General features: G+C 37.9%; 1 protein-coding gene across 1 annotated transcript in view; it reads right to left on the bottom strand.

Annotated features, from left to right (window-relative positions):
• Positions 1–12682: 12682 nt before the first annotated feature.
• Positions 12683–23496, bottom strand: part of SLIT1 (slit guidance ligand 1) — a 122224-nt gene continuing 111410 nt past the window's right edge. Inside the window, exons 29-37 of the mRNA XM_053450034.1 lie at positions 20152–20291; positions 19926–20019; positions 19277–19414; positions 18592–18823; positions 17137–17267; positions 15682–15836; positions 15211–15499; positions 13883–14094; positions 12683–13181 (exon numbers count right to left, since the gene is read on the bottom strand). Of these exons, the coding sequence (XP_053306009.1) occupies positions 12943–13181; positions 13883–14094; positions 15211–15499; positions 15682–15836; positions 17137–17267; positions 18592–18823; positions 19277–19414; positions 19926–20019; positions 20152–20291 (1630 nt within the window). The 3' untranslated portion in view covers positions 12683–12942. The remainder of the gene's footprint in view (positions 13182–13882; positions 14095–15210; positions 15500–15681; positions 15837–17136; positions 17268–18591; positions 18824–19276; positions 19415–19925; positions 20020–20151; positions 20292–23496) is intronic.

Raw genomic sequence — 23496 nt, 5'->3', positions numbered from 1 at the left:
GAGGGAAGAAAGAATAAAGCAGAAGGGAAAATCACAAGAGGTGGAAAAAAGAGCTTGCTGAAGGCAGGAAATCCAGAAAGGGGACCAAAACTCCTTAATCTGGCTCTGAATATATAAACTCTTGAAACTGGGCTTCATCAGGAATCAAGAACCACACAGCATGTACTTTGCTGCGGTGCTGTCTGTCTGTCATGGCCCTGGTGCAAGTCTTGGCATATGAGAGCCACGGAGAAACACATTAGCCCATCTTGCAAGTTAAAAAGTTGATCAGTGGAATAAAGAAAGTGATTTGATTCTCTTCTAGTCAGGGTAGTCTTATGAACATGTCTTTGTGACCCTTTATTGCTGCATGCAATTACGATGATGTTTCTGAAAATGGGATGTAATCTTTTACATTGATGTTACCTATTGGGGCAAGATTACTGCCACAAATTGGTGCGTGGGGTGGCTGCATTTATGGAATATGCTATATTATTTTGTCCCCATTTAGTCAATCTTAAAAGCAGCGCTTCTTTCCAGATGTACTCCGGTAATTTTGCTGCTGACCTTTTATTAGCCTGACAATTTTTCACTCTTCCAATCATATGCCCGTTCTGTGAACATGCAGAAGATAATGTAACGCCATTTAATCCCTTTCAGCTCTTACCTCTTCACATTGCGAACCTCAGTGTCTGGTATAGAATTATGTTGTGTTTTTGGATTAGTGAAGCTCACCCATATGAAACATTATATATATATATATATATATATATATATATATATATATATATATATATATATATATATATATATATATATATATATATATATATATATATATATATATATATATAATCAGATTGTGGGCTGCCACTGTAATGGCCAACGTGCACACCCAACAAGTAGTAAGAATTTTTTTTAATTTTTTTTTTTTTTTTTTTACAATAGCTGTCTTGATTGATATTAAAAATTGATATTTTTTTTATTATTGCTAAATTTCTGTTAATGGATCTGCCATACCTTTACCTAGATGGATAATGTTATGGTGGAACATGAGGTTCACTATTGTGGATAAAAAATGTTTTTTTGATGTTAAACTGTATCCGTTTACCGATGTCTGGATTATTTTCTGAGAATTAGTTGTCAAAAGCAATCTCTTCACAACCAGTACCCAACATGTTGTACACTCAATATGTGATGAGCTACAACTACTATGATTTTCAGCCACCCCCTAGGCAGTCATACACAGTCCAGTAATCGCGAAAAATATTTTTCAATAACTTGAGGGCTACCTGGCATTTTATCAAAATAAAAGCTAAGGGAATATCTGTAGTTATTCCTGGTAATTCACTTAGTAATAATAGTACTGTGAACCTTTGCTGGCACCATCTAGCTGCTATCTTGGTAAGGAGACGGCTTTCTGTCCCATTATGGCTCTTGCTACCTGGAGCCCATCCTTGCGGGATGTGGGTTGGAGGTCCCTCTGACGTAACACAATTGTTGGTAGGGAAGTATCGCTAGACCCCATGTATGGACCTGGAGAAGCGACGCTTTACCCGGGGTATCTGGGCAAAATCTGGATAGCTCCCAGGTATGCCCATAACACATTGGTTAAAGGAAGATGGCCAGTGTGAAGGTTCTTTTTTTGATGGAGTGTGGTACAAGAGTGCATCTTCTAAGGTGAAGATTATGGGTCTCATTGTGGCCCTTATTTTGGGCACTTCTGTTTTTACCGCATCGAAGTACTGAACACTTATAGTTGTGTCTGTTAAAGATTGACTTTCTCCCCATTGTTTGCTGTCTGCATTCATGGTATATTTTTTTTCCTCATTATCACGAGCATGAAAACGACAGCTATTACTGTGCTCCTCAGTTTGTAGCTCCCTTGTAGTCTCATGGTGACAGATGGCCAGCCCTGGGGCAAACATGGTCTCCTCTGCTGAAGTCATGTGAATTTTTGCTTTTGTGTGATTGAATATCAGTGAGCTGTGCTGGCATGTGTGCTGTGAGTTGTGTCCTTGAGTTAGAGATGCACGTTGTGTGAGTATTTCTGTGTAAGCAGTGTGAGTATGGCATGTTTTGTATGAGTGCCCATCTCTGATGGTTGAGTAGTTGTGGATTTGCACATTTGCAGTCCCAAGGGTTTTCTAGATTTAAACCAGCTGTGATGGGTTGGCATGATGGGAGTGAACGTGGCGTTGCCCAGCATGAAGAGGTGTCCGCATACAGTAAAGGTTGGGCAGGGCTGCCTGTGCTGTTCTCCATTGAGCACTACGATGAAGGCACGTGGGTCTCTGGTTGGCTTTCCTATACTCATAAACATGGAGAAGGGAGTTGTCTACTTTATCTACTTTATTGGGTGGGAAAAGACGATATCAACTCCCTGCAAAGAAGCTCTAGTTTGTTTATCCACTGCTTCCCGGAAGGCAGTTTCTGCTCCTGACTGAGTACTTTTGGGTACTTCATAAGATAATTTCCAGAGGACTTGAGAAGGAAATCAATACGGTGGCCTAGAGTCAGTCGAAGCTACAGTTCCCATGACATCGGCCCTCTGCCCAATTGAGTTTGACACCCCTGATGTTTTCTTGAGTAGCTTCATTTAGTAAGAGCTTAAAATCAATTTGAGTCTGGAAGCTGAGGGAGTGTTAGTTATTGGTTACTAATTTATAGAGTTTGAGTGGACTCTTGATACTCATTACATACCCTGAAATTTAGAACCCAAAGTCTGGCTTTAGTGATGTTTCTTGAGAGAATTTAATCGTTTTAAGAACTTAGCCACAACAGTCTTAAATACGCTTGGCATAATATATATATATATATATATATATATATATATATATATATTACCACAAAAAGTTTTGCAGAGTATTCAAAAAAATTTTTGAATCATATATTATAGTAAGACACAGTAATTGTACCCTAGAAATATCAATTCTTTAATTACACTTACATCACAAAAGAAGCTACAAACACAAAGTAGAACAATTTGCATATTTTGACTTTCTGTAAGAATGAGTCATTTCAAATTGATATAGGATCTCACACTTTTTTTTTTTTAATAAAATGTCTATAAAACAGGTAAAAAAACAAAAATTGTCATTGAGCAACATCACTGGATTGTATGTTTAGGCATTCTAGTGCTAGATTTAATCCGAGATAAAATTTAGTATTTTGTTTTATCTTAAATATTCTTTTACAATCTATGGTGAAACTAGTATTTAAATATCGTAAATAAATTCCTGGGGTTTTTTATTTTAATAAAATCCAGATGCCCTGGAAAACGTAACAAAATGTATTGTTAATTCTGGGGGCAAAGTTCTAAACCTGGAAACTAATGGAATGCTCCTGCTTATTGTACCACATTTAGCTCTAAAACTGCTCATGAATTTGGATCATTGATTGGATAAAGATGAATAAATCGATGAACTTTGATTATTTGCAAAATATAACTTTATCATCAAATCCCTATGGGATATTGCATTTTTCTCTTCACAAGTCAGCCAAACTTTTTTTTTTCATTGCCACTGCAGCATTTATATTTTCATTGTATTTGTAGTACTTTTTTTGTTGCTTCTTTTCCCTAACGAGGACCCTGGTAGATGGAGCTAGCGACCAAGAGCATCACAAAGGTGTACATTATTTTGGAACGTATAATGTACACACTGCTGGTCCCAGCTTCTAGATTTCTATATGGAAAGAAGGTAGATAAATGGTTAACCTGGAGGAACAGGGAATATAATAACTTTAGTATTTTAACAAACATAGGTATGTAGTTAAGCTGAAATGTCTCCTTAATGGATAATTAGAGTGGTTTTTCTTTTGATCATAGGAAAAGGGAACGTTTTAATTCACGCATGTTGAATGTGGTGATAACTAGTGATGTCATGTATCATATAATGGGTCATCTGCTGGGAACATTGTAACTTCCAAATTTAAGCTGATTTACGTTTGTTTAAGGACGTCTTCCCTTTAAGAGGTCATCGCACTTTGCTCAGAAAGTTAATGTAAAAGTAAATATGAATGTGATACCGTACAGCGTCCATGACAGATTGCCTTCGTCCCTGGTTCTTTGTGTCTTATGTAAGCTATAGCATGGCCGAACATTGAGCGAGAGCTGATCTGATAAAACTTGTTATTAAACACAAAGCAGGGACCTTGGGGGAAAAAGCTCCATTTAAAGTGTCATTTTTATACACTGAGCAAACCTAACAGGTTAAAATAATAACAACCTCCTCTGTAAATACACAATGGAGAAAGAATCTAAACGCCCTTTTCTTAGGATCTGGGTGATTATTTCTCCCTAGTTATCCGATATCTCCTCTATTAAGTTGCTGGTTCTTGTTGATTGGTTGGTTCCAATCTCAGCATCTACGAGTTAATCTTTCAAACTAAGTACCTTTTAGCACGATTACACTGGTTAACAAAAAGCATCATTTATAGTTAATTTTAATAAATAAATGTACTTATGGTAAATTCTGTGCCAGTAGCCATCCTCCTTATGGTCGATCTGTTATTCATCAGCGTTTGGCAACTTTTTGTTGCATTGCTGTTAAAAATATAGAATATTGTATTGGGCAACCACAGTTTACAGCCGTTGTATAAAATCATCAAACAGCTATGCGATCCGTGAACACCGGCAAGATAATGGAACGTACGGCCGAGCTCGGTGACTTTGAACGTGGCGTCCGTTATAGGATGCCACCTCTCCAACAAGTTAATTTGTCAAATATATAGCTTTCTAGAGCTGCTCTGTTCTCTAATTGGATTTGATAGGAAGAAAAGAGTTAATTCTTTAGTAATAGATACTGTATCAGAAGGGCATGCACAGACATTTATTCTTCACACTGCCGTTCGTTCCCCTGGGACACATGAACTCTCGTCTTATGTAGAGAGCGTTTCTGTGAAAAAATTCAGCTTCGGTGGCTGGCCTTTCATCACACTCGTCCGCTATCTGGTGGAGGGGGTTTAGCATACTACTGTAATTTTAATCCCCTTCAAGCGGATCACATTGGAATGTACTTAAGGAGAGAGGACTGATCCATACAAGCATCTTGAATATGCGATTTCTGATTTATTCATTAAAGTGGGAACTGAAACATTTAATTTTATTATGAATGTAACTGGGAATGTCTCTGACGTGATCCCCTGAAGAGAAGAGTTGGGGAGAGAATGGGAGTTTGTGGCCAAGTTAGAGCGAGGGTTAGCCTCTAATAGACTTTGAGGAGGACAATAAATGAAATGCCATGGATTTGTAAGACATTCCTAATTATTTATGGCATTAACCAGGTACGCTGCTTTTTCAGGCTATATTTAGATCCAATGCACAAGAAACACAGTTTGTTTTTCAGCCGCAGCGCTTGTTTTCCAGTTTCTGGGACGTGATGACGGTTTATTGAAAGCCGTTTTTATTATTTATATCTAGAAATGTTTCTGCTAATAACTTTTAACTGCAATCGAAATTAGCGTAGATGAGACGGTGTTCTTTCATATTACGTGAAGCTGGACTCCGGATAGGAAATGAGTCAAACCCTGATGGCTAAAGCTATGAACTTCCAATTATTCTGGCAGGGAAGGTGTTCACAGGTGCCAAGTATGCATTGGAGAAAACACTTCGCGTTACACTCTTTCCTTAACCTGCATTCATATAATTGTTTATGTGCTTACCAAGTTTTGGAAAGCCAAAACCTGGTATCTGCACACAGCCAGGATTGATATAGAAATGAAGAATCATTAAGGAATTATAAGGTTTTAGTTAATGCCGGCCTACGTTACCGTTTACAGCACTGGATTTTATTGGCATGGAGAAAAATATTTTTTCCATAGGTCTTCCCCTTTAAACAGAGTTCTTGTTCTTTCTAATATGGCCACCTCCAGTGGTTGGCAAGGTGGCATCAGCGGTAGACTGGACTGACTGCTACTGGAGGAGTAGAGCTGGTTGGGAAGATCATGGATCTCCCTCCAAATGGCCCAAAATGAATGGAGTGCGAGGTTTGTTCCAAAAGAGCTGTGTTACGGTGTTCCTTCGGCAGTTGATGCTGAGCTCCGGGGTGTGATGACAAATCTCAGCACTCAACGCCGAGGTTGTGCGCACTGCAAGGGACCACTGAAACAAACGTCTGTAGGAACAAACCTCGCGCTCCCACCACAAGAATTAAGAGAAGGAGAAAGGTAAGCAATGGGGAGAAAAACGAGAGATCATGAGAAATGGGAGAGGGAATGAGGAGAGAGAAGAGATTGCAGAGAGATAAAGAGAAAGTGGAGAAATAATGAGAAATGAGAGAGTCCGTGCAAGTAAGAGTGTAGCTGCAAGGGCAAGTCTGAATGTGGGTGTCTGAGTACATTAGTGTGTGTATGTCTGGATGTGTGTTAGTGTGAGTGTCGGGTGTGTTAGTGCATGTGTCTGATGTGTGTGCCCCTGCCAAGATCAGGTTCTGGATTTGCTAATGGCCGGTACTTCGGCCTATTTTGCAATCAAACTCCCCTCTTACAACAATAAGTAATAATCTTTAAAATAAAAATAATTATTATTTGAAGAAATATGCAGAAAATAGTCACCATTGTTTCTTTCGATCCTGTATGTGCCCATAAACCCCCTTGCTGTTTGTGTATATGTTATGTAGAATATGTATATAATAAAATAAGTCATGCACAAAATAATGCTGCCAAGCAGCTGTCAGTTACATCCTGCCGAGGGGAGGTTACCGTACCCCGCGTGAGTGACATTTCCCCAAATTATGTTACAGTATTTATAGGACTTCTAGCTGAGGAGACTCTGTTATTGGCAAAGGAAATTAAAGCTTAAGAGCGATATATTGTGCTGATGTCATTCCTAACTGCTTTGTTGACAGTTGGGTTTTTAAAGGCTTTCTTCCATGTAGAATTTAAAAATGTCCTAACATTTGTTAAATTAACCCTTTGCATTCCAGAACATGTAGTCATTATTAATAATAATCTTTTATTTGTATAGGGCCGACAATTTACTTGGTGCTTCTTAAAATTGCATACATTCAAAAGGTCTGACAAAAGAATTACATTGGGTAAAAAGGGCCCCCCTCTCATGCCTCCGATCTAAAGAATAGTTACATATTTATTTTTTAATTTAGAACCTAAATAATACAAATATATATGAAAAACAGATATGTGCCACATAATTCCGTAGACTCTGCTACATTAAATAAAGCCGGAAACTTTTTTTTTTTTTTTAAGCATTGGCCTTGTTTGGAAATTAGGTCAGAAACTATTGGGGAATATTCGCTAAACAGGCTACTTACAGGTAGAACGATCATCACCTGAAAGAAGAACTAAGATGCTCTTATTGCAAAATCAGCCGCTCTGGGTCATTAGACGCATAAATGTTACTCTGCCTGTAACAAGGTTTTAGTTTTACTTTGGCATATTCTGTTATAAATATAATTCACAATGTGTCCACCATCTATTTGCTTACTAATATACATTTATCTATACTGTTGTATCTTAAATCACTGTTTTATAAGGGCAAGCACCAAACACTCAGATGTTTATTATTATTATTATTATTATTATTTATTATTATACCCACAGATTGTCTATATGCAATAGCATCAGCCTTTTTGTGGCACTGACGGACTTGAATTCAGGTGTTCCATAGGCCTTCACGTATGGAGGTACACTGCCTACCTAGCTCTGCTCGGCAAAATGTTACGACTTGCTCTGTACTATTTATTGCGTTGAACTTGTTGTTTCTGTTGTTTCTGTCTCGCTCTACTTTGAACCCTAGGTTTTTAAAAACTGTTTCATTTTTTCTTTTCAGTTTCATTCTGAGCCATTTGTGCTGTGGACACATGAGACCGGTTGAATGGCAACTATACCATTTCATGTTGCTATGCAACAAAAATATTATCATGACCAGCAAAACATTAGAGTTTTATGTAAAGCTCTCAATGTCTGTTTTGTGTCGACCTATCCGTAAAAAAACAGATCTGGTTGATGCAATATTAACCCATTGAAACACTCTAGCTGCATCCTAGGAGCGGTGCCCATAGGATGGTGTTTGTCTAATTTAATTGCATTTTGTATGGTCAAGCCAATTGATGGCTGTTTGCGCAAATCAGCTCTACAGAGAGCATTTAGTTTGCTTTTCTCTTCACCGTGCATGGACACCACCTGAGTTGCCCACCAAGCAGGATCACTCAATATCTCCACTCACTATGCAGGAGAATGGTGCTCAATGGGCTTAGTGAAGTCATCAGACTAAATGCTGCTAAAACAGCAGCGAGTGATGTAAGAATATATAGTGTTTTGTGCACCCTGTATGTATTTACAACACAGGAGAAGCCTCTATCACCCATGAATCCCAAAGGACTGTTCTAAGGCACTCCCAGCTTTATGGAGCATTAGCTTATTGAGGAATCTGCTAAAATAATTCTTTGAAGAAAATTCTTGAATAATCAGAAATACAACATCTCCAAAACGGTAAGTCCCAGTTGCTGCAAACTGATATATATCTTACTACCAGGAGCATACAAGCCTAAACTCCTTCCCCTGACCAAGAACAACGTCTGACTCCCTGACTGTAACACGTAGGGAAACATTTTCCATTTTATTATATAAAATAGAGCCAGAGGTACAGAAGTGATCTGATCGTGGGGAACATGTGTGAAAAATTGGCTTTACTGAGGATTTTTTATGACCTAATTCTTATGTCTGAAAGCGGTCAGCATGGGCAGAGATGGGCCGGTGCTTAAAGTTTATCCTGGCATTTGAAGGTCGCCATCAAATAAATGACGTACGTGCCAGTGGCCAGTGACACAAAAGGAGAGGATCTGCCCTAAAGGTATGTCGAAAAGCACCATGAGGCCAACAAGCATTTCACGATGGCTCAGTGTAGGCCTGTCTGTTGGCCTAAATAGGGTCTGTGTGATTGTGTGGTGAGTCTAAAGTTTGGCTCTAAGCGATCAATGTCTATGTATTTGCATCAGTATGGTGCAGAGTAGTATTAGAAAGTTCACTTTAGTGGTACAGTCTCCTAAAAGATGGTGCCCATTGGAAAAAAGTTTCCCCCATTTGTGAACCCAAGTGGGTAATTCTCTCTTATAAAGTATAGTGAGTTTAAGGCCCCATTAAAAAAGAGAAATCAGTGTAATTACCACTAATCTCACAAAATCTATACAGTGTGACTTCTAGTAGACGAACAAACAATTATAATTCCCATGTGTTTTAAAAATTTGGTGTATCTGAAATAAATATATAGATTGTACTGATCTACATGGCAAAGTGACACAAAGGTTACCCATGTTTATAGGCCTATTTATAATATACCATAGACATCCACTTAATAGCCTCTCGTATGGTATATCTCAAAACTGAGCTCTTTTGTGCTATTCCAAAGGAAAAATCATGTAAAATGATCATTTGAGTGCCAAATATATGTATGGAGATACTATGGAGTTCATGGAAAGGAGGTGAGAAGAGGACAAGGTCCTCTGTGTATATAGTTATTTAACCTTCCGTCATATGCCCAGATATGTTCTTTGTTCATCTACTTATAACAATTCAGACTTTAGTTCACATTGAGTTCAAAAGTGAATTTGTACATTATTTTATATTATATGTAATGTATATATTATATATGTATATTACTCTAAATACAAATAGATAATATTTAAAGTTGATCTGTCAATTTTACTGAATGTTTTTTTACCTTTTTTTCTCATTTTCTTAAGCAAATTAAGTTAGAACTTGTTCATTGGTTCTGGTAGCCTTTTTTAAAGTGACTAAAGAGAAGGGACAGAAGAATAAATTGATCTGATAATGTAAGCCCTGTCGTATGCTGCTGCCAATCTCAGTTTCTATTAATATCCCTGCTATTAAAAACGTATATTTTTTCCCCCTGTTTTGTATTTTTAAGCTAAAAGAGCCCTGCGTCTCGGGAATGCGTTTCAGGGTTAACTAACTGTCCGTTATCACTGTTTCAAATAATTATTTTATTCAAACCCAGTCCCAGGTTTAATGATATGTTTACAAAGGCAACTTCAAAGCAATAATGTGTTCATTAGCTGATGTACACAATCGGTTACGAGGCGTTTATTAAGCTTTTAGGTAAAATATATGGAACATAACGTGTATGCTAACTTTGAAGACCTCCAAAGCTCAATGGAGAGCGGTACAAACGTTTTATGTTATTCTCCACACACATGGTCACTGGTTACCAAGCAACAGAACAGATGCCAACGCATGAGGTGAAAATACTAACAAAGGTGAAAATGTTTTAAATAGATTAAAAACATGTATTTACTATCGAACAGGTTGCCAACCATGGTCTTCAACCAGAGTGTGTTCCAAGAAATCTCCATTAAATATATTAAAAAATGTGGCTGTTTAACATGGCGTCTAAAAAATACCAAATATGTTAAATTCACCTAATTACATTGTGAACAAGGAGCTAATGTATGTATAAACCTCTTCTTCTGATATAAATTGTTGGGGGATGGGGAATGAAGTGAATTCCTCCTATAAATGAATCAGTTTATGAATATTGTATTAAAATGGGGGGATTTAAGGCTACATGGAAACAAATGGACAAACTCACTACTTCAGCTCATGTAGGGGTGAATATTGTCGTTGGGTTAACAGGTTGGTCATTGGTGACTCTGCAGGATCTTCGTCGGTTTTGTCTGTGTTTACTTACACATAGAAACTGAGAATTTGACTGCAGATAAGAACCATTCAGAACATCTAATCTGGCATTCCTGATGTAAAGATCCAAACCATAATCAGTACCAGTTATGGTAGAGGAGTTATCCTGTTTATTTACAGAACAAAATGGCACAACATTTCCAGAGGTAATTTCAGCCTCCCTCTCCCCCCACATTGCCTGAACGGTTGGTAAGTCTGGCTCAAAATCCCTCTTCACTTCAAAATGAGCTGTATATAAAGATACAGAACACAAAAAAACAACAGCGGACCATTTGTGATACGTGGACGATGTTCTTCTTGGCTTTTTGGCAAGCTGATTATGTGTTTATCCAATCGTTTCGCTTAGCAGAAGTTTAATGTCTTAACAAGTTTGATTCTTTTTCCATCGGCAACATGAATGTCCATTAACCGCACCTTTTTCTTCTATAATGTACAAAGGGAATCGCCCAACTACAGAACTCATTTAAACATGGCATGCTCATATTATCAGCATTATATGATATCACCACAGCGTTCGGTGAGTTACAAATCCTGTAAAATTTATTTATATGGTGGGATGGCCATCCCTAAGGAGCCATATTGTTACGGAACAATTTACTTTAGGGCTAGATATGTACCACAATGTTATATATTTAAAGGTTCATTAATAGCATATCTTTCAGTCCTATGACTTTTTTTCGTGACTCAATTGCCATAAAAAAAGCTAACATCATCATAAAAACTGGATATTTCCCCATTTGCTGACTTCATTGGGTCACAAATCCTCGTGTCTAGCTATAGGGGTTGATTCATTAGAAGCCAACCCACCCTCCAAGAGAAAAATCCCAAAGAGGATGTATTTGTTACAGTATGACATAAACTCTTGCCCAATATGACATCATTTGAAATGTTGTTGAGTCCAATGCTATCCTTTACACTAAAACCTTAGCAAACTGCCCAACTCTGGGGAGTCCCCATTGTGTCCTTAGAGTGAGGTGCCACCTTGTGAACTTGTCTTCATAGGTCCTTCACGGGTAAACAGAAACTTCAGTAGCCATATCACGGAGCCAAAGGGCCACAAACCAGTTAATACTTAGCAAGTTGATTAGCATAAACACTATATTAACTGTTGGATTACTTGTTAACTATAACATTCCCTAAAACTATGTGACCCTTATGGAGGAAATATGACATGCCTGCACTTCTATAAACTCACGTTATATATATGGTGTGCTCCATCAGCACACCGACCAAATGGCTGCAGTAATATTCATCGGTAAATTGTTTTAAAGTTCCACATGGATGTCCTTACAGACTATTAGGAATGTAAACCACCAGAAAACTCCATAATCGCCATTAGCACTTAAATACAGAAACCTTCAACTTTAGTGTAGCTTGTGTTTTAGAACTTGATAAAAAATACATTGTAGAGGCAAGCAATTTTTTTGAATGCAGCCCTATGGTATATGTTTTCCAAACTTCACTGTGATTTTGGTGAGAATCCGAAGTTAGCTAATCACATCGTACTGTATTTCTACTATGCCTACGTTTCCTTTACCACCTCTGAGGGCCAGGGGGCTCTAAAGCCCCTTACAGAGTAAAAGGCATAGTTGGGAATTCTTAGGGTTTACCATGTAGCCGTGTCCCAATAGGGATCAGTTCTACCAGCTTTGTGCCACATAGTTAAACAGGACTGCAAATATGATTTAATGAATCAATGACTCAATGATTTATGAATGGATTTTCCAAATCAAGAGCCTAATTGTATACTAATAGGCTATAAAGTGCCTAAAAGTAGACAATTCCAAACAGCCTATCTGTTTTTCTTTCCCACTCTCCCAAGGAAAACGAAAGAGGTGTAGAACATTTTTGAACTACCCAAAAGATGCAATACTGTCACAATGGTTACAAAAAATTATAATAAAATAAAATCTATCATCTCCAAAAAAAAACAAAAAAATCCAAAACATAAACCATCCTTCGTACTCCATGTAAGTCTATCCACATTGTGTATAAATACATTTTGTGTTTTTTTTTTAAAAAATCTCTATCTACACATTTTACCCTCTACATATATACCTTCTCTATACCTCTCCCAATGATTACAACACTATACAATCAGTCAGCATGTGTGTGTCTCAATGTAATAGGTGCTGTTTATACATATATTTTAAATGCCGACGACATTAAGATGTTCACACATCTGAAAGGGAAGTAATGTCCAATTTTACAGAATTTATTGTCCAATTGTTCTTCTTTTTATTTGTGTGTGTCTGGTACGATCTTTTGATAATCCAGTCCATTGATGGTTCACATACAGGGGGTGCAGCCACACTTGATGGGTTTTTCCACGTCTTCCACGAAGGACGATCCGTCGCTACATTCAAACGTGTACTTTCTGCGTTTCATGCGCAATCCCGTGCAGCAACCCTGGTTCTGGCAAGAGCCCCGACATTCCACCCAAGAGACGGTGCGTGTGGTTTGGCAAATGGTGTAGCCTCGTTGAACTTGGTAATAATCCCTGACAGGGTCCCCTCTACATTCCGACTCTAAATGAAGAAAGACAGTAATTAGTGGAAGAACGACACACCGAACAGCTGAAGAGAACATTTTAATTGCCAATTTAAGAACAAGGTCACGAAGATAAGCTTCCTGTATAAACCATCAATCCTGTTAATATTTTTACATGCAAGTACTCTATAATGGGTAATTAAAGTTTCAGCCGCTTATTCAAGATAAAATATTTCTCCATTAACAGTTCAAGTAGGACAATGAATCAATGTAACACCGTTACTAAAATGTGCCCGATTAACACAAACCTTTAGACTGTGCTAGAATAAACGACTTTGGAAACGAGGTGGGTCACCCGGGTAAACACGAGCCTTTTTGGAAAGATAAAGAGATCCCTTTGGAGGAAACTTTGGGACTGAAGAACCATGGAGAAGAAAAATGGGGGATGAAGTGGACAGGCGAAAAAAAGATTACACAAAAGAGAAGGGAAAAGATGGTGAGTGGGGGAAACAAAGCTGTAGAAGAGAGAGAGGTGATGGAAATTTGATATAAAATATCTGGACTAAGGGATGGTTTTCCACCAGGATCTGACCCTAAGCCCTTTCTTTATGCAATGATAATATAGTGTATTAATAATATTTTTATTGTGACATGATCTTGTTTTGTCTAAAGTGTACACTAATGCCACCAACTAAATCAAAAATAAAGAAATTCTATAAATTGTATAAATTCTTCTCACCTTGATCGCAGACCTCTCCCACATATCCGTTATCGCATTCGCAATACGCTTCTCCCACATCTGAAATCTGACATCGCCCGTGCTGGCACTGCAAATTCTTACATGGGTTGTACAGCTCTCCTTGCTGGTTGCACAGGGCGCCCTTGTAACCATCCTGACACAGGCAGCTGTACGTCAGAGAATCAAGTGGCATACATGTTCCGTGTACACATCTGTAAAACAGAGGGCATTGAAGGAGCTGTTCCACATACGTGTCATTTTATTCTTTCCTCAAGGTTTAAGCACAAAAACGTTAAAGAAGTAATATCAGGTTCTATGGCAATAACATATCAATGACGGGTTATGTGTCACATGAACATTAAGAATTAGGGTTATGAATGAATTTTTAAAGTGTTAAATCCAGCAAGAGGTTGGACATTTTTGAGACATTTTTACTAGTATTGTTTAAATTGATTAAATGACAATCTGAAAAATGCCTTCTTGCTGTCTTTACAATTCCTATATCTCCAGCACTCCAGAATATATGCTTTTCTGGAACAAGCATTTTGGACCTCAATCCTGAACTGAATACACATTCATGCTCACACACACCTACACATCTGTGCTCACACACGCAAACACATTCATGCTCACACGCGCACATACATATCCCACTCAACTGCAGGGTCACGTAACCATATGTCCTGGAGGGGTTAGGGGAATCAGCCCCGGGTGCCACTCATTAGGGGCCACAGGCTGGTCCAAAATTGGACACAAAGTACTCGTCTGACCCTTTGTGGATTTGTTCTAACAAACTCAATCCTGTTTTAACTTCACATGCCAATTTTTTTTTGTATTTTTTTTCTACCTTTCTCTGCAAGCCATTAATACTGCACCAACAAAAAAGCAGAAGAGTCCAAATTACAACCCTCATAATTCTTATGCACCTATAAAAGTCTGGTACGGCTGACGTAATGCTACCGTACGTTTAAATCTACCCAAGCACATAAACTATTTTCCGGGATTATTTCTCTTTGTTATATCAGTGTTCTAAATATTTTCCCAAAGGACTAAGCCGCACAGGTGTTTCATACTGTCATTCATTTGGGCTTCCCCATTCGGCCAAAAACAAAGAGATATTTATCTCTAATCCTATGGTTTAAGCTTGAGAAGTGATACAATGAAAATTACTTTAAAAACCAGATTGCAGAACAAACTAAAAGACTAAACATTTGTCTTGATTTAGAATCTATTTAATGTTTTTGTTTATTTTGACTCAAGTAATGTGTTGACTGCATTTTATTGAGGAACCTACACTTTATGGACTTTTAAATTAATTATGTGCTTACTTGTGTCCTTGGCATGGATTATTTATCTGCTGGTCACAGTGCGGGCCAGTCCAACCAGTCTCACAATGGCAAACGGGTCCATTCTCAGTATTTGGCTGGCATATGCCATGCAGACAGAGGAGCTTCCTGCAGGGCTCACAACCTGGTACCACGCCAGGCTTCATTTGTGTTTTGGTAAAGTCCTGCAGCTCATTGTTGATATAAAGGTTGCGGATACATCCATGAAAACTGGTGCCGTTAAGGATTTGCCACAATCTGAAGGCTGCGGAATTGACATCGACTGGCATACCTAGACAACAGAAATACACGTCAGAGTCTGCTTCCAGCTCAGAGGAAGCTTTACCAGCTTTATCCACACATCTAGTCACAATGAAATGAAGTATAGGAAAATATTATTTAGATGTGGACCTTTATGTCATAGAATATATATATATATATATATGTTCGTAAAGAATATTATGTGAATCTTACCTCCTACATACAATGGTGCTTCGCTGTTAAGGGTATAATGTTTTCCAAAATTGTCCATTGTCATAGGCGCCCCACCATCAATGGACAGATTAACCATCTGGTCAAAGGTAACCAATTCCACTGTATGGAACTTCCCATCATTGATAGTCTCTGCACTGAAGAAGGGAAATTATCATGTAAACAACCTCATTATACTTCTATTCAAACAATAATGACTCTCCGGGGAATTTTAAGAATGGTCTGTTAATTCCAAATTATACTCCATCATAGAGGCATATGGTGTAGAATGCCATCTGCCGATGACCTATCCTTTATTGATGCTATGTATATGGTAACACTGGCTGTGATAGTCTTTAGAGAAGATTGGTTTCTAATTCTGTGTCATGTTCGGTAACAGAGCTTATATATTTGATCATTTTGCTGCATTTCTCTTTCTTCTTTAAAAACATTTCTGTTGTGTAAATCCCATGAAATAAGATATTTTTAAAGGGAAGTATGGGGCCGTTTTTTAATGCTTTATTTATTCTATACAGTACTGCATTATTATTAACATAGAAATTGCCTCTAATTAAAGGTGAGACTCTTTTTTAAACAGAATATAATTTTTTTCAGGCAGCTGCATATTAGCCATTTGTATGAGTTATCGCTTTGTTATCTTAGCCCAATCTACAAGACAAACATCTTGACTGCATGTGGGAAATAACAGAATGGCTCAGTCTTAATCACCCAGCCTAACACTCTGGCAAACAGAAGCCTATAGATGGGCTGACTTAATTAGCATTGCCATAAAGAATCAGCTCAGTGTGGTGTTTGAGCCGGGAAAGTCACCCAAAATATCACATGACTGACAACAATGGCTGCCCCCAGGTCTGCAGATAAAGAGTTTACTGGAACAAAATCAGATAAAACCAGTTTTTTCACAATGCTAAGATACATTTTTTGAATATAGCGCTGGGTTTTATGCTTGAGAAGAAAAATACATTTACCCATGGTCCTTCCCCTTTAATTTTCCTGCATTTCATTTTTTACTCAAAATATCAGGAAGTCAGAAATAGCTATTTTTCAACAAAGCACTGTGCATCACATTAGAATAAAAAAACATGTACAATCTGAAAAATGTTGAGAGAGTAGTACCAGAGATACGTACTATCAACACTATAGTAACACCAGTAAATATACTGGAGTCATAGTTATTTACTTTTCTCATAATTATTATAATATTATTTTATAAATCCCATTGTGCAGCTCTGCAGAATATGATGGCGCTATATAAAACTATAAATAACAATAATAAAAAGTAATATGCTCAATACATGTACTTTGCTTATAAGAAAAAGGGTGGCATTAAACATAATTATAATTATAACTATTATATTGACAGCTCTCTATATCACGCAGAACAGATTTTTTTATTGATTTGCAAATAAAAAAATAGGGAAATTCTGACTGATTTACCTGTAGATGGCAGAACTTGGAAAACTCCCAGGGTCATAGCTGACCCTAACATGGCCTTGGTATAACTCTACAGCCATATGGTCACGATCACCATTGTATAAGAGGATTCCATTGTCTTCTGCCGTTGAAACCTAGGGATAGCAACAAATGTAATAAATAACAAATAAACTCTGTACCAAATACAGGTGGCACTGAAAATAATGTTTAGGAATAAATTGCAGTTTTTTTGCTTTGCATATCTAGCTTTATTTTTTTTTTTAAATATTAACTATACATTCCTGACATTTTAACATTTTGTGTTTTTTTATGCATTCTAAATCTGCTCAAAAACATCAGAAATGTATTCTCTATACCCTAACAGCTGGTCTATATCAAAGGGTCATAGGTGGCATGATGGGTAATGCGGATGAATTAGGTAGAGTTGGCCCTTTGGCATGATGCGGTTACTAGTCTAGCCAACTGGAAATCCAGTGAATTTGGAAAAGATCTTCTTGGATATTTTATTAAGAAGAATTCTATTTTTTTTTTTTAAATTATGCATGATTATTTATATTATTTCATCCATCTATCCATCTTTCTAATCTATCTTTACAGCAATTTAAAAAAAAGGTAGGCGTCTGGAGGAATATTACATTTAAATAATAATTAAAAACCACTGCAGAAGAAAAACATATATTGAACAATCGTTTTTTTAAAAAAATAGCTTTTTTTTAAAAAAACAATAATTATTAGCATTATTCTTTGTTTTGTATGTGAAATCAGTGAGATGGTTCATTGAATAACATTGTTAGGCGTCTCCTGCATTTCTACAGTCATTGTCTGAGAGTGTTTATCATTTTTTAAGCTTGTTTAAGCAGGGTCCTCCTCCATATGACATAACTCATAGAAAAGACTTAAAGTGAGATTGTTAGCCAGGCGTTCACCAAAGGAACTGTATGTATCAAACACTCATCAATGAGTAGTTCCACAGGCATGTCAGCTTTATCGGGGCTCAGTCCCAAGTTTAAAAAAGGGTAAACCTGCCATATATTGATATCCTTAGTTGGCAAAAAAGTAGGCTGGGAGGCTGGCTCTTGGGTCTAATATTTTGGACATGTTTAGAGCTTTTATTTGCGTTTTTCTAACGTTTGGTTGTATTATTTGTTTTTGACAAGGCACCTGGCTTGGAGGAAGATAGAGCAGCATGTGCTGAGGCTGCATCAGGTGCTTCCCAATTGGCTTGGCTCATGCACTGGCTATATGGCTCAACTCGGCTTGTACCATGCTATGGACTGCTTGCCCACCTATACTATTAAGCCATTTGTAAGGGAGCACTGGATGGCATTGGGACTCCAACACAAGCATAAGCCCCCAAAGCAACACCTCTGGTCTGTATGAAATAAATTAACAGTAACTAGAGGATACATGTTATTCTTCTAATGTCAGATTTAATGTCAGCGCAGTCTTTTCACCAACCTGAAGTGTGATGTTTGCTCGAGGCCAGTTCTGCAGGTCTGTGAATTGGAGGTAAGTGTCCCTGTCCACAAAATTCACACTCAAAAGCTTCTCACATTTGATGCCACCAAACCCAGGAAGGCACTGACACACGGCACTGTTTCCCACAATGACACAGTTGGCACCATTCTGGCAATCGGCTATTTTACATGGATTTGTGGGCACTTGTGATGGCATTTCACAAAGCTGCCCGCTGCAAAAAGGAGATGAAGTAAAACAAAATTGAAGTAAATGTCATAAGAGAGAACATATTAAGTTACATGACAAAGTACATAACTTATCAATGCATGTAAAGACGGCACATACTCAGCAGTTATGGGATAAGACTGTAAGGGCCAACTAGGCACATGTGTGATCCTAACATAACGTGATCCCACTGAGTACCCTCTCATAGTAGCCTGCATAGCGCTCAGAGGTCAGGGGATCCTAGGTACAAGCCTAGTGTGCCTAACTTCAACGAGTATTCCCCAATTTGTCTGTCCAGCCACAGAGATGAATGTGGCTGGCGGGATGGACCATGCTTTCTGCTTGGTCACACTGCTAGCACCTGTATGCATAGTCTTGCTGAATGACAACCAAGCTGTTAGTTCAACAAAAAACATTTAGAACTCTGTAGAAGTGAAGAGAGAATACTCTGTGCGTCTACCTGTAACCCTCCGTGCAGAGACACGAATATCCATTGACCTCATCCACGCACTGAGCATTGTTCTGGCAACGATGGTCTTTACAATCATCGTAATTGAGGCTGCAGTTTTCTCCTACGTAGCCAAGAGCACACTCACACCTGATAAACAAAGCCAACAGGTTACTTCTCAGCAAGGGTAGTCTAATCAATTGAATGTAAAGGGTCAGATTCCATTAAAAATCCTAAACAGTTCTATACCCGTGCTGTAGGATTACGCACTTACCTAGGATGCTACTTTATTTAGGCAGCTCAAGGGGCAAACTGGATGTGGCTGAATGTAGCGTCACTTGCTTCTGTACTTTTACCCACCACGTATTTTGGTAATGTGTGTGCAAGTACGGACATGGTGCATGATAGAGTTTTATCTCCATCACGCTCCATGTTCCACCCATGGGGACTGTCCCACCCAGCCTTTCATTCCACGTTTAGGACACCTATATTATTTATTTACAAGGGTTCCTGGGTTATAAATTATGTTCTGGTGATAAACACGCTGTTTCTGCTTTACTGGGTGCTAAGAAATGAGTCTCTGCTGGAGACTATATCCCTTGTTTTCAGGAATGACATATGTTCTTGGTCACTGTGATTACTCTAGAAATGATGCACTCACTTTGGGCCCTCAGTCGTTGCAACACATTTGGAATCGGGGTGGCAAGGATTCAACCCTGAAGAGCAAAAATCCACCGGCTGTTCACAGTATTCACCTATCACAAAACAGAGAAAAGACTCAAACAAAACATCAAAGGGAAGCAGAATTCACATTCTTTAGAATTCAGACATTATGTCCCAAATTAGCTTCACCAAAAAATATCAGGATATGAAGTAACATTTAATACCTGTGTATTGGGGCAGACATAAGCAGGTATAACCATTGGTTCCATCTAAGCAAGTTCCTCCATTTTCACAGTCATTATATTTGCATTCATCTTTGTTCACCGCACATGTGGGTCCTTCGAAGCCCTCGGCACAAGTGCATCTGATTAGTCAGAAATGAGAAAAAGACAGTAATTTAACATCATGGTACAGTTATACCTCAGTGGTGCTTATTGGAACAATAATGCAGACCAGTGTAGCCCATGACCATGTGGACAGCTACATTCCATTCAGACATTTTAGATAGACACTGTTAAATTAACCATGCAATACAACAGATTGGCAGATGAGTGGTTACGCAGAAAAACATGTTCCAAGAAGCATGGTAGCCAAGTTAGCCATTTAGAGTTTAAAGATAAAGTTCCTTTGTGTTTGTACTGATGAGTTTTGTTTTCATATATTGTATAAAAATAGTAAATCTTGAATTTCATTCATTCACCTCTACCCTCCTCATCAAATGTGAGTGTATGATTCTTTTGAAATCTTTACATTTTAGCGTACAATGATCAGTGGCTATTATTTGACAAAAAAACCTCAGAAAATCAGAAAAACACACACAAGGATTTCCTTCACATGTGTTATTAAGGTATCTGCAGTGTGGGTCCAACCACCCAAGCTAGAACGCTTCCTAAGAATGATCTACTAAAAACTCTGCAAATTAATTCATTTTGAATGGATTTTTTTAATTTTTTCTTTGTTTTTTCTAGGAAAATCGAGTCACTTTGGAAAAATGATGTGTCTGGAGCCCCACCAGCGACTGCAAGGTTATACAACTTGAACTAAGGCACTGTGCGGTTGGCTTATTAAAAACTCTTGGGAACAATGCGTAAAAGCAATGAGTTGTCCATTGTGCTTTATTCTGATTCAGAAAATATACGACTTTTAGAAACAGGATTTATGGAATGGTATATTTTTTAATAATAATAACAAAAGGTGTTCACATGCGAACTATCGCTTGTACTTCTGATGACGCCTCTGCTTCCACTTGCAATAGAATCCGCTCTCTCTACATCCCCCAAAATAATAGATAGAAGAAAAACATTTCTAGGCATGTTGAAAGCCGTGAAGAGTAAATGGTTTGATTGAATGTCTCGGCAAACTCCAAAGGATAATATTGGCCTATTGTAAAGATGCTTGGTTGCCAGGGAGACAGAATGAAAGACCATTTAGTAATATATATATATATATATATATATATATATATACCCAGAAAACTACATCAGATCTTTTATATTCTTCTTAGATTTTTAATCATTTAAAAAAGCTTTTCTTGATATATCTAGCTTCCAATTCAACATAATTGTTAACAAAAAAAATTCTTTGGCCTCTCTCTCTCCTGTACTAAGGTTTATTTTTGGCAACTAATTATCTTCTAGGGAATCATGAAAAGCAGAGGATAAGTGAAAACTGTGTCTCCTTGTTTGAAATGCCCGGTAGTGGTATTTGAGAGATGAGAAATGCTGTCAGTTTAGATGCATATGAAGTAAAAAGCAAATCACAGTAATTACACAAGAGCTGTCGCTCTACAGATAGAAGTAAAATAAAAAAAAAAAAAAGAAGAAAAAAAACACAATTTGGAATGTAACTACAATATGCGGAAATTGTGACAATCTTTCATTAGCGCTCATCATTTTGTGGAGGAGCAGAAAACAGATGGTGTACAGAACAGATTAAATGAAGAGCTGTGACGTACGATGATATGGTACCCATATCTGTTTACCTAAACATACGTTTATGGTATCTAAATCAAACTTTTGTGTTCAGCAAAATTTTAGGGTTCTATTTGCAAATGCTTAAAAATTAAAATATAATTGCATTATATTCCCAACGTTCCAAAGAGGGACAATTTTTATGGGGTTGCTTAGCGGTGTGGCTGGGGGGGGCACTTTACCATAACTTTTGACGTGACTTTGTGACCGATTAGCAGTTATTTAACTAACTATGACGTTAATTTATAAACCAGTTGCCTGCTGTTTTTCTAGATATTATTTAAGGGCTTTGGAACACTGGGATATATTCATAACGCGCAGACATTCTGAGCTCCTAGCAGAGGAAAGAGAGACACGACAGAGGCTTTGGTCCATCCTATTAGTTTGTATACATCAAAAGCCAAAAACAAAATTAATATTAATTGTATTTAATTTGAATAAACAACATTTAGGCTAGGTTTCCACTTGGGTTTTTGTCCGGCGTTTTTTTCTTGATGAAAAACGCCAGGAAAACTGCCAAGAAAACTGCCACTGCATTTACCTGCGTTTTGGCGTTTTTTCTGGAGTTTTTTCTGGCGTTTTAGCCTTTCTGTGGAAATTGCTTTTTTTGACCTTAGGCAGTTTTTCCAGCCTTTACAAGTTAGAAGTTTCACCCAGCTAAAAGGGATTAGGATAAATGGCAAGTATCTGCCCTCTCCTGATGTCATTTACTTGGTAGACCCTTTTGTCTCTTTTCTGTGGTTTGTAAGGCATGCTTTATTTCGAATGTCTGCTCCTCTGGGAAGATTGGCCCCAAATGATGGTGCAAATTGTTTGCTGTTGCTTTTGGCACGCAGGATCCGGTCGCGTATGTTTGTTTGTAATGGCATGTTTGTTCCAAATGGTGTAAAATTCAATATGAACCAGTCCAGGACTTTGTTTTGTGTGAAACTGTTTGTTTTCAGCCTATTTCTCGTAGGACACACAGATACTGGGTCCATCCTCTGCATGTAACTGTGGAAAAAGCGCCATAAAAAACGCCAAGGCAATAAACCCACACGGCTTTTTCATGGCGTTTTTTCTCTCCCATAGACTTCTATTGGAAAAAAAACGCCAAGATTTCTTGCAAAAAACGCCAGAGTGTCAACATGCTGCGATTTTGAAAAACTGCCACAGAGCCCAAAAAAGCAGAAAAACGCCAAAGAGGACTGAAAAAACGCCAAACAGAAAAACGCCAAGTGGAAATGGCATTTTGCGATTTCCTATTGAAGAACAGCTAACATCTGGCTGCAGCCGTTTTTCACAAAAAAAACGCCAGGTGGCGCTATTGGCGTTTTTATAGGCGTTTTTAGCAAAAAAAAAACCAAGTGGAAATCTAGCCTTATGGTTTTCCTCGTGCAGGGATCAGCCAAGATTTCCGTGCATGCTGGCCTGCTGATCTCCCAATGCGGTCACTTTTACTTGTTTTTTACCTTTTTATCTTTTCTTTAGCCCTCACGGAAGTCAACTTCAGTTGACTATATTGGGAGCGTTTATCAGGAGAGGCAGCCAGGATTAGTTGAGACAGAAGTCTAAACTAAAGAAAGCCTGAGCTGATTTGCATGCAGTGAAATACACTGA

The sequence above is a fragment of the Spea bombifrons genome, chromosome 11, assembly GCF_027358695.1.
Source record: "Spea bombifrons isolate aSpeBom1 chromosome 11, aSpeBom1.2.pri, whole genome shotgun sequence".
In the NCBI taxonomy this organism is placed as follows: domain Eukaryota; kingdom Metazoa; phylum Chordata; class Amphibia; order Anura; family Pelobatidae; genus Spea; species Spea bombifrons.
Note: the sequence above shows the minus strand (reverse complement) of the source record. Positions and strands in the feature narration are given on the sequence as shown.